This window comes from Lagopus leucura, unplaced genomic scaffold, assembly GCF_019238085.1.
Source record: "Lagopus leucura isolate 7727_CA_CO unplaced genomic scaffold, USGS_WTPT01 1130-0_obj-0_obj, whole genome shotgun sequence".
In the NCBI taxonomy this organism is placed as follows: Eukaryota; Metazoa; Chordata; class Aves; order Galliformes; family Phasianidae; genus Lagopus; species Lagopus leucura.
This window is the reverse complement of record NW_024962486.1, coordinates 1-11,842: the sequence shown is the minus strand read 5'-3', so window position 1 is coordinate 11,842 and position 11,842 is coordinate 1. Positions and strand designations below refer to the sequence as shown.

The window sequence follows — 11,842 nt, the reverse complement described above, 5'->3', positions numbered from 1 at the left end:
CGCCGCGGGGCCCCGGGACGGCGACGCGGGGGGGGGTCCGGCACCGCGCCCCCGCCGCCCGCCTCGCGCCCCCGCCAGGACCGCGCTCCGATCGGCCCGGGGAGCCGGCGGAGCGCCGCGGGGCGGGCTCGGGGTCGGGCGGGCCGCGCCTCGAGGCTATGCGGGCCCCGGGGCCGGGCCGGGCCGGCTTCCTGCGCGGCCGGGAAAAGTGCCAGTCAGCGCGCGGGCGGCCGGGCGGAGTGCGATGCCCCGCCGCGACGGGAGCGAGGAGCCGGGAGCAAGCGGGAGCGAGCCCCGCGCCCCGGGCGGCCTCGGTTTGCTGCCGTTTGCAGTATTAAGCGTAATTAACGTAAACAAACGCGCTCTGTTAGACTTTACACGCCGCGCGGAAGAGCGAGAGAGCCGCGGTGAGCAGGCAGGGAGATGGGCCGGGCTACCGCGGCGGCCATCCAACTGCGTCGGGCGCGACGGCAAATCCCCGATCTCATTGGTCTGAGCGCCTTTCCTCATCTGTTTTCCTCCGCTGCGGTAAAAAAGGCCTCATCTCACGTGCTTGTCTTCGATCGCTGTCTTTCAGGTTATGTCGTAACTTCGAGACGAACGCAGTGATGGAATCACTGGATACCGAGGTGAAGGCACGAAAGACTCTGGGAACTGTTGAGTATGTTGAGTCTTCAGGCTTCACCCAGGGAATCCTGCCGACGAAGAAGGATGTGGTTCAGAACATGCTGTACCTGTTGCAGCCCAAAAGAGCTGGCCAGGCCCAGCGGTCCAAAGAGGATGCGGCTCAGCTGCTTGCAGAGCACCTGCAAGAGCACTGGTTGGTTTGCAACTTGCATACCATCGGAACGCAAAGCATAAAGAAACTTATCCTCAAAATGTACGAGGAGTTTACCAGATTGTACCAGACCAGAAAGCAGAGGCAGAACCAGGCTTACACAGAGAGAGCGGACAAATTCAACGAGAGTTCTGAGAAGCTCTTTGACATCTTTTGTACAGACACGCACATGAGAAATAAGCTGGAGGAATGCAGCGGGATAAAAATGACTGGCATCGAGTTGAAGTTTCTTGAAGATCAAAGAAGCGAAAGAAAAATGTACTATGAAGACTTCACAGACAAGCAGGAGCTGAAAATGATGGAAAGAAGACAAAAGATACAGTGTCTGGAGCACTTCAGAAAGCTCGCCAGGGAAGAGAAGGAAGGCAACAAAGCGAAGGGAACGACGTACAAAACCGAGGAGCAGTTGGATGAAGGCACGAGCGTGGATGAGGTCTATCCTGTGGAGGAGGAGAACGGCGGGGCTCCAGCCTTCTCGCTGAGGGGCAGAAGGAAGCGCCGGTGCACGGCATGGGCGGCCGGTGCCGCGACTCCTGCCAGCGATGCCATGCCCCTGGAGTGCCAGCATATACGGATGAGCATCAGGAGAGTTAGGCCTGGGTTCTACGAGACTGTGGAGAAGGTAGAAAACTGCTAGTGTATGCCGTGGTCAGCAAGCAGAGCTGCTGGAGTACAGGGTGGCAATACACACGTTAGGCAAGTTTGAAATCCCACAATCAATTGGAAGCGATTGTTTGAGATCCCCAGCCAGAGCTCAGGAACATCCGGGCAGGAACGCTGGGACAGCAGCGGCGGCAAGGACTAAAACACATGAACTTGGAAGGATAAGTAATCATCAACTCACGGTGCGAAGGCTCAAACGTAGCAGACGATCTCAGTTTATATAGCGTGTAAGCCTCTTCTTCCAAGGTCTTGTCTACATCAGTGGGTTTTTGGAAGTCTCTCACCATTTCTGAGCCAGTGGTGGCCTAACAGAACTCCGATTTACTGCAGGGAAATAACTTGGACTTGTTGCTGATGGAAAATTAATGTGCTGAAAAGCCCTAACTCCTGCTGATTTCAGTGGGAGGGAAGGTCGCTCAGCCCCTTTCAGCAGAATTGGCATTTCTGCAAGGAAGGAAGCTAGTTTTCATGTGTATTACTCAGTCCCAGAGAGGCGTCCTGTGACTTCATAAAGGGATTGCTCTCCTTCTTGAGGAGGAGAAGAGAGATCATGAGCTGTCTGAGTGCTTTGGCTGTAAAAACATTGATGATTCTGAATATTTTATACTGGATTCTATGTTGACGACGTTTCCTTGATCAGGATAAACCTTCCTGCAATTGAATGAGTTTTAATATAAAAATCTTTAAGCTAGGATCAGAGATGTGAATCCTAAACGAACTGATAGTTTTATCTTCCTGGGGAGAGGGGGGTGGTATTAAGATAGAGGAAAAGATGCAAATTGCATTATTTAGTTTAATATGGGAAAAACTTTATAAAATATTATCCTGGCGTCTTAGGATATAGGGAAGAAGCAATCTTCCCGTGTGTAGCTGTGGTATTTGCAGCAAAAGGCTCCTTAATTTGGACTTGCTTTTCCATCCCCTGTAGGTACGTGCTGACCAGCAGAGTGGAAATGTAGTTTTCCACCAAGAGTTTATTTGAGAGAAGTATAATCCTCTTGCCCATGTGTATCTTAAGCAGTGACATGTCTGGTTTTAGATATATGCAGTACGAGGGTATCTGCTGTTTTTAGTTACGGTTGCTTTACTGGTTTTTAAGTACGAGAGTTGAATTTGTACAAAACCCAGCACTGGAGGGTCTCCCTGCTGAGATTCCCAGACCTTGCCAGATTACATTTAAAAAACAAACAAACAAAAAAAGCAGCAAGTCTCTGTCCTCAGAAACACTCTGATAGAAAGAGCTCAAACTTGCCTGGTTTTCGAATTTACCTTTCAGTGTGAACATTTCCCCACTCCAGTATCTCAGCTTTACCCCATTTCTTTCCTCAATGTCCTGCATATCATTTTACTGATTATTAACTCGCACTGTTTCATTCTTTAGCTTTTGCTTCCTTTAACAATAAATGCATGTACAAATAATTTTGACAGTTCCTGTTACTTTGATGAAACGGTTCTTGGACCGCTTTGAAGTCCTATGCCAAAGGAGGAATGAAACACAAATCAAGCTGCTGTTGAAATTTAGGTGCAGCAGAGCTAGGAAGCAGAGGAGGCAGCAGCAGCCTTTGGCCCCGCTGCGTAGTCAGGCTCCAGCTGCATCCACCTTGTCCCTCCTCCTGAGGACGGATCTGCCCGGCTCTGAGCAGTACATCAGCTTCCCAGTGAACTTGCTCGTTAGTAATTGCCGGGATCCTTATTGTGTGTCTGACGAGTTCTTGGTAAGTTGCTCCAAAATATTTAGTGAACTCCATGTATTCTGCATCACTTTAGTGTCGCTACAGGTTTGATAGCATGTACCCGCGTTCTGCAGCACCCCTCAGCCTCCTCTGCTTGAGAGATTGCAGCCCTCTCCTCTCTGACGTGCTTCACTGACTTCCCCTTGCAAATTATGTCACGTTGAAACTATTTGCCTTCCGGCCCTGAGATGCTGGACTCTAGCCTCTCACTGGGCTTCTACACCAGCAGCTCTGTTTCAGCAGGGAATATAGCCAAGCTCGGACCTCGCAGAATTAGAATTTTTTAAATAACTGCTGTAAACCCCCCTTTGTATTACAGATATAGCTGATGTTATAATTGCTAATGTGTAAAGTAAACCCGACAGGGCTGAACAGAATACGGAACACAGCTGTGTAGTGCTTTACGATTTTCAGGGATTCAGGGAATTTAAGGTTGTCAAATCTGACTTCCCATATACCACAGGGAACTGCATTGCATTCAGAAGCCCCATGCTCAGCCTGCCAGTTTCACTTCAACTGACGTGTCTTACAGAACGCCGAGGTGAAGAAGTCAGAAGTCTGCTGTCTTCCTCAGTGATCCACTTGTTTGTCACCTTAGCTGTTTTCAGAGAGAAAAAAAAGACCGTCTTGTAGGCTGTGATTCGTTTCATGACATCTTGTACAGGCTGAGCAGTGTTTATTGCATTTAAATCATGTTTGTTTCTTAACTGGGTTTGACTGTGGATAGAGCCAAAGCCTGGCTCTGTTTCTGCTGCAACAGGGGGAAGATTTCTATAATGATGTATTCTGATTACTCTTCATTGGGACCATGGTGCCTTTTTAATCAGGACAGTAAATCTTGTCCCAGGATTCTGTACTTTTGTACGTTAACGGTTGTTGACTTTCCTTTTTTGGTGTGTCCCAAATAAATTAATATAACATACTTCTGGGCTTTTGTTTCTTCTTTCTAAAGGGGGAGGAAAGAGGAAACTGAAGCTGAAATAAATCTCTGCTGCACTCTCCCTACCAGGCTCTTGCAGGAGCAGCTGCAAAGCAAGCAGGTGGACCTGCTTTCATCTGGACTGCACAGGGCAGCAGTAGGCAAGCCTCTAGAGATAGGAGGAGAGTCTAGAAGCCCCACGTGGAGCCTGTTTCCCAAAAGTGTCGGAGTCCCGCAGCAGCAGCAGCAGAAGGTAAGGGGAGAGGGCTGAAATTTTTGCACCTGGTGGCAGCGTTTCACTTTGGCTGTCTGTGTGCTTCAGGCACTGAGAGATCGGTATCAGAGAGCCTCTCCTTCCTGGCAGTGATCTCATGGTCTTACCCTCTGTGTAGGTTCCCCTTTCTGCCTGCTCTCCTGACTGTGATTCAGGGACGTGTTGAGGGGATTCTAAGATGAGTGCAGGGCAGGCGGTGACTGAAAGACACGCGGGGGAAATGCTTTGCAGGACCTTGGAAAGGAAATGGGGAAGGAAGAAATGGTGAAAATGGCTCCTTTACCTCACCAGATTTTCATGGGAGGAGGGACTGGAGATGCACCCAGGAGCTGCAAGGAATCCTGATGGATGCAGAGGTGCCGATTTAACTGGGTGCTTGTGGAAAACATTGTCAGCAGCTGCAGCTGGATGGCACATAGAACGGTGCTCCCCTGCCTTAAAACTTGTGCTTTGATTTTTGCAGGAGGAGCACTGCGAAAAGGACATCCTGAAACCTGAGTGTGACCAGCCTCTGCTGCGTGCCAGCCTCTAGCCTGCAGAGCCAGGCAGGGCTGCTGCCAGCCCCAGGGAGTGTCTGACTCCTCTCTGCAAGCGACAGCTGACCTTTCATGGCCTTTGAACTGCCAAGGTCTGCTCTAAGCAAGGTGTTACAGAAATAACCATCCCATCTCCCAGTAAGTACATGCCTCTTCGTATGGTGCTTGGCAGCCCCTGCTCTGCCTCTTGCCTAGCATCTCAGAGAGGGGAAGGAACACCAAAAAAAGCAGCTAAAATGCAAATTACTGCACTGCTGAGCTGGCTGGATGTGGAAAACAATCTGTCTGTGATTCAAAGCACAGGTGCAGTCACAAAGTTGGAATTCAAAACAAGTCCGGTCAAGCTCAGCAAGCAAAGTGCTGTGGGCACACAGCTCTCAGCTGTGCTTGGCTGCACCCATGCACAAGGGAGCACCTCTGTAGCTGTGGGTGCGAGAGCTGCCCCTGCAGTTGTGTCACAGCCTTGTCTTGGAGGTGCTGGGCAGCTTAACGTGGGCTGAAGGTGACAGACTGTGAGAGTGCAAGGTGGGACACAGGGAAGCAGTACTGGCCTGACTCCTATGCTACAGCTGCCAGGGCCTCCAAGGGAAAAAAAAAAACACTTTGAATCCTGAGAAGAGCTTTGGGAAAGAGTTTCTTCAGGTGAATGTTATTACCCAGAAATGGATAAGGGTATTTCCTGTCCTTGCTGTCAGTGTTGTCTTCTTGTTATTCTCAAGTTTCTGGACAGCAGCCACCATCTGCTGGCAGGGCTTTGTAGCCACCAGAGCCATGCTGCAGTTCAGTGCATCCGACCTGTGACCTACAAACAGCCCAGCGCCGCTCACAGCACTGCTGTGCCATCGTGGCTCTGTCCTGGCACACGAGGAGGGCGCATCGTTTGTGCTGACAAATAATACAGCAGTGTGCTTAATTTACAAGGAAATCGTGCCAGCTTCCAAAGATTGAAATCTGAAAGGGCATTATGCAGAAATGTGCTGCCAGATTCGATGCGTATCGAGGAAAGCTTTGTAAAGACAGAACAGCTGAACTGAAAAAAAGTCTGCCACCTCAACTCCATATCTTTAAAAAAAATTAAAACTCAAATGGGCTCGGTTACAAAAGCTGGAGATGTGGTAGCAAAACTGACTGCAAAAAATCTCTAACCACTGACTGTTTATTAAGTGATGTATCTGCCATGCTTGCCATACAGGGTGTCCTGATTAAGAAAAGGGATTTCTCTAACATCAGTTTGTCCCACCTGACTGGCCAGGTGAACTGAAGAAACAGGAAAATCTATCTAAGGAAATTTGGAACGTAAAGCTGCTGGTTTCTAATGTTTTGCTTTGGCAATAGATGAAAGTACTCATGCTGCAGATACGGCTCAACTTGCCGCTTTCCCTAGACGAACTTATAACAAATACAGTATCACTGAAGTAACAACTTTGGTGCCACTGAAGACACAACTCAATCTCTTGATTTGTGTGAAGCAGTAAAAAATTACATTAAAAAGCGTTTCTCTTCCACCTTTGTCAGCATATCTGGTGCAGCTCCTGTTGGTGCCCTGCAATGGTTGGTGAAAAGAAAACAGCCAGGGACTTACACAGTTAATAGGAGATAAAGAAACTGCTGTCAGTTTGATGAAACATCACAGCATTGCATGTCCAGAAAATTTGTGAGCAAAAGCTTTAAAGACGGGTAACACTGTGCAAATTGCCATCAAAGCTGTGAAGTTCATAAAGCCCAAGGGACTGAATCATGGCCAGTTCCAGGAGACCATTCAAAGAATGGATGCTGACTGTGGGGACATCATTGCAGAAGGAAGGAAGGTGACTGAGTGGGGGTAAAATGCAGAAATGATATTATGATTTGTTGAAGTGAAATCAAACACTTTATGAAATTCCCCAAAGGGGAATTTGCACCACAGCATGAGGGCAGATAATGGTCACAGATTCAGCATTTTTAGTGGTTTGACCACTCATTTAAAGGAGCTAAGCACATGTCTTCAAGGTGAAAATGAACTCACCTGTGCTGTTTCAGACAGTAACAGCTTTTTAAATGACACAAATCGTGGCAGACCCAACTGATGGCAATGCACTTCATGCATTGTGATCCACTGGCTAAGCAGCCTGTGAACAGCAAAAAATATGCATCCGTACATTCTGTTGCAATAAAGGGATTTGGGAATAGGTTTCAAGAGTTCAAAAAAAATTTTTAATATTTGTAACTCCAGTTTCAGTTGAAATAAAGACATTACATGTGAATATTCAGATGGAATATGTAGAGTTGCAATCAGACATTCAACTCAAAGAAAAAATCTGCCAGGTCTTTTTCCTAGACTTCCATAAGCCCTCTCTTACAAAGGAAAATAAGAGAAATATCCCTTGATTCACAACAAGGTCATTGCTTTTTGGCAGTATGAACATTCCTGAATGATTATTGCCAAGGATGAAGCACAGGAAGATTAATATTTCACCAAAATTCTCTGATGAACACTGCGAGAGCTCACTGGGAAGGGCAACCATGGGGCCAGGCTGAGGCATTAGTTCCACAAGATCAAACACCCCACTAGATTTATGTCTTTGTTGCTCTGTTTTTTAATTAAAAAAATAAATAAGTTTTGTTACATATATACATTAACTCTAATATACATTTTATAGGCAGGCCAAAACAGTTCCCATTCAATGAACACAGCCCAAACAAGCCAGAAGGTTGGACAGCTGTGCTGTACGTACAGACAGACATCCTTACCCATAGCACTTTGCACCTCACAGCGGGGATGGCTCCCTGTTGGTCCCATTCCTGGTCCCACTTGCTCTGTGCTGGCTATGCAAGCAGCATCAGGCGCTGCCCTGCATGTAGGAATGGCTGTGCACAGCACCTGCAGCAGAGACAGGGAAACTGTGCTGGGGCAGTCCCAGACTCTCCTGGGATGGAGCAACCACATCTATTACATCACATCACCCCAGGCTTCTTTACACGAGGCGCTCACACAGTGCCAATTCCCTACCCCCCTGGCTCCTAGCATTTCCAGTGAAATCACTTTATTGCCCAATTTCCCATAGCAGGCAATTACAGAGCAATGAATGCAGCCAGGTAATCCCCAGGTGTGCTCATAACACTACTTGTCACTTTGACACGCTGCATTACAGCACCGTTCCCCCTCAGTAACTGTGCCCAGACATATCTGCACTTTCTTCAGCATCAGCACTTCTCTGGGTGTTCATCAGCTGCCCTGCTTAAGCCAGGTGCGTGCAGGCAGTGCTGTGCAGGAGGTGTAACCACAGCAAGCGCTCCTGTTGTCCCTCACTTGCAGGGCACCATTTCCCACATAGGGCTGAGTTTCTAGATGAGAGGAGCAGGTGCAGTGGAAAGCCCAGAAATTTTGGGATGACGCCTGGCTGACCGCAGGGACGGGGAGGTAGGGGCAGCCTGTAACAGCAATCTGCCTAATTCCCCCTCCTCAGCCTTCCCGGGGTGGTCACTGTGACGCTGGGTGTCCTTCACCGTTAGTGGTGGCTGACACCACGCCACGTGGCCTTGTACAGAAACGAGCGGGGAGCCTGATGAGCTTCCAGCAACCGGGGTGTATATTAAAGGGAAGAGTGAAGGCGGGCTGCAGGGCTGCAGCAGCATGGCCGGGCTGGGGCTGGACAGAGACCTGAGGCACCTGCTGAAACTGCACCGCACCGAGATCGCCATGGCGGTGGATGATGTTTTCCCGCTGCTGCACGGCCTTGCCGACCACGACATCGTCCCTGAGCACATCTTCAAGGTGAGGCCATGCGGGGGGTCCCAGCCACATTGTGAGGACCGGGGCCGGCTGGTGGCACTCGCGTGTGTGTCCATGGCTGTCGGTGGCATCGGCAGGAGACGCTGAGCCAGACAGAGCGAGAGGGCTCCCACCGCGCGTTCCACGCACTGCTCACCTGGCTGCTGGGCCGCGATGCCGCTGCCGTCCGCAACTTCTGGGCTGTCCTCTTCAAGGACTACAACCTGGAGCGCTACACCCGGCTCCGGCCCCTCCACAGCGCCTTCCCCGCAGGTAGGAAGCCAGGCTCAGCACCCTTGAGGGCTGCACACGAGCAGTGGTCTGACCGTGCCCTTCTCTGTCCCCATTGCAGAGGTGGACCTCGGGCAGCAGTGCAGCAGCAGGTGCCCGTCCCCCAGCTCCATGGCACCAACCCCACACAGACCCCAAGGCAAGAGAAAAGCTGAGGAGTGGGATGGGGCCCGGGTGGCACAACCCTCACCAAGGCACACCACCAGCCCTGGTATGAAGGCCTAATGTGGGACGTATGTGGGGAACAGACATAGGGGAGCACTTGTGGTGTCACCCGGGGTGACAGCCCCCCCAACACCACTAGGGCTCCTGGCGAAGGCAAAGACTGTGAAGAAGCCAGACAGCGCGGATACTGCACGCACACCCCGTACCAGCGGTGAGTGCCAACCTCCTGGCACCTGGGAGGACAAATTGCTCCCCAAAGCAATCCGAGTTGTGTGGTGACAGTCTGGGTGAGGCCACGAGAGCCCCAGAGCCATCAGGCTGGGCAGAGGTGTGGGCTGGGCAAACCAGGGGCAGCAATGAGGCAGTGTTTGCCTGTGCACATCTTGGGGCCATAGTAGAAACCTAGTGTCTGGCTGAGCCCCCCTGCCCACAGGCTTCCAGGCTGCCTCAGTGCAGAGGGACTCATGGTGCCATCAGTGTGGTGCCTGTCACCTGTGGGGCTATTGAGGAAAAGCCTGTCCTTATCAGACAAGCGCAGAAGCTGAGTAAGTGCAGGCACGGGACAGCCCCAAGACTGCCAAAAACTAAGTTTCAGCCCCCAAATCAGGAGCACCCCTCCTTGGGAAGGCCCACAGAGATAGACAAGAGTGACAGAGACGGAACATGCTGAAGCAGCGCTCTGCTCTCTTCCAGGCAGTGCCAAGGCGAGCAGCAGAGCCAGGGATGAGCTCTGTGTCCCAGCTGCTGGTGAGGAGCTGGGGGCCAGGAGCAGGAGCCGCAGCCTGAAGCCTACTTCTCGACCAAGGGCACCCCAAAGCGTACAGTCCCCACTCAGTAACACACACACTTACAGCCGCACAAACCCTCACAACAGCAGGGGCCTTTCCTTTCCAGCAGATGGGTCCCCAAAGAACCTTGTTTCACAGAGTGGGGAGATGTGTGTGACCGCCCACGGCCACCTGCCAGCAGTACCTGCGCAGAGCCGGGACCCAGCACCCTACCAGGTGATCCCAAAAGACAAAGTGATGCCATCAGGGTGTTCCCAATATATCCCTCTCGACTGGCCTACTGCAGCCAGCCTGCGGCTCAGCCGCCCCACAGTCACAGCCCTATAACAGCCTGGGAGCACCAGATCCCTGCCCCAAATACAGCCCATGGATCAGCTTTGTGATGGGAAAAGACGGGACAGGAGGTGCCCGGATCCCAGTGGCGAGCCCCTGTATGCCCACCCACGGTAGGACAACGAGGATGAGTGTGCCGTGTGCGGGGACGGCGGAGAGCTCATCTGCTGCGACGGCTGTCCCAGGGCCTTCCACCTCCCGTGCCTGGTGCCCCCACTGCCTCGTGTCCCGAGGTGAGCCCCGCGTCGGGATGGGGCTCCACTGTGCCTCGTGGCCCCGCTGCCCCTCACAGCTGTGCTGGGCTCGTGCAGTGGGACGTGGCAGTGCAGCTCATGTGTGGCCGAGCTGGGCAGGCTGCGGGAGGCAGATGTGGCTGCGGAGCAGCTCCCTGCGATCCCAGAGAAGGAGGAGCACGGTGCCCAGACGGGAGGAAGCCGCGGGAGCACCTGCAGCCGCTGTTTCTCCAGGATCTCCGCACCCCAACGCTGCCTTACGCGTGACGGGGACCACGGGTGAGTCCCCACGCCACAGCCCAAGCCTTTCCATTCCTTCCTGCTGCTCGGTGCGCTTGCAAATACCTCGTTGGCTTGCAGAGGACTGTGGCTTTGCGGCTCCTGTGTGGGCATCCCAGAAATAGGCAACCGGGAGAGCACCGCAGCTGCAGCTAACCACGTGCTTCAGGCAGCAAAGGTTGGTACAGCCAGGGCCGGTGTTGGTGCATGGAATGCAGGCGGGGCTGGGTGAAGGCGCCTGGAGGAAAAGCCCGAGAGGGAGAGAGAAAGGAGTAGGGGTGTGCGACGGATGAGGAATTGGGGTGGGGGAGGGACAAGGCAGCCGGAGATGGGCGGGACGCCGGAGCTGTAGCGGAGGGGGAAGCGCACAGCCCAGGCGCTGCGGCCACAGCCTGCGGGCCGTAAAGGAGCGGAACGAGTGCATGAGCGCAGGTGGGGGTGACACATCTCCTCCCACAGCTGGAGAGCGGCTCAGCGAGCACCGAGCCCACGTCCAGCAGGGAAGAGCTCGATGCCCTGCTGAGTGAGGTAAGACACATGGAGTCCAGCCACTGCATGTATATGCTGGGCACATAGGGAAGATCCAGAGCAGTTTGGTGGACTCCGGCAAAGACGACGAGAAATGGGTAAAGAAGAGGGACTGAGAATAGTGTCAAAATGGAAACTGACAACGCCGCTGCGGGCGATCCCACAGGGAACCTGGGACGGGATCCTGCAGTGGGCATTGCAGAGCATGGCACGGCCCGTTGCAGACACAACTGGGCTATCTGACTAGAGCGTGCTGCAGTGAGGGAAGGCAAAGACAGCGGAGACAGTGGACAGAAGAAGGGAATGACAAGAGTGAAATGACAAACCACGACGAATAAAGAGCCGAGAAAACAGAAGGGAAAATGCAGACTACGAGTACATAGGGACGGGGAAAACAGCATAAGGGAACGCTGCCCCTAGACGCAAAATCTGCTGTTCTAATCCTGCAGCCAGCCTGACCTCATGGGAGCAGAGGGAAGCAAAAGGGCCGCAGCAAAAGCCTACAGCACCC

The 11,842-nt window shown here is 52.2% G+C and overlaps 2 protein-coding genes across 2 annotated transcripts; both read left to right on the top strand.

Annotated features, from left to right (window-relative positions):
- The first annotated feature begins 331 nt into the window (after positions 1–331).
- LOC122190632 lies at positions 332–4,156 on the top strand. The gene has a single exon (XM_042890691.1). The coding sequence runs from the start codon at positions 609–611 to the stop codon at positions 1,473–1,475; it is 867 nt and encodes a 288-aa protein (XP_042746625.1). The 5' UTR covers positions 332–608; the 3' UTR covers positions 1,476–4,156.
- Positions 4,157–8,576: 4,420 nt separating this feature from the next.
- Positions 8,577–11,498, top strand: LOC122190633 (autoimmune regulator-like). Its single transcript, XM_042890692.1, has 9 exons — positions 8,577–8,717; positions 8,813–8,987; positions 9,067–9,216; positions 9,310–9,381; positions 10,065–10,174; positions 10,409–10,524; positions 10,603–10,803; positions 10,885–10,981; positions 11,263–11,498. Exons 1-9 carry the CDS (start codon positions 8,577–8,579, stop codon positions 11,377–11,379), a joined length of 1,179 nt encoding a protein of 392 aa, XP_042746626.1. The 3' UTR covers positions 11,380–11,498.
- The last annotated feature ends 344 nt before the right edge of the window (positions 11,499–11,842 follow it).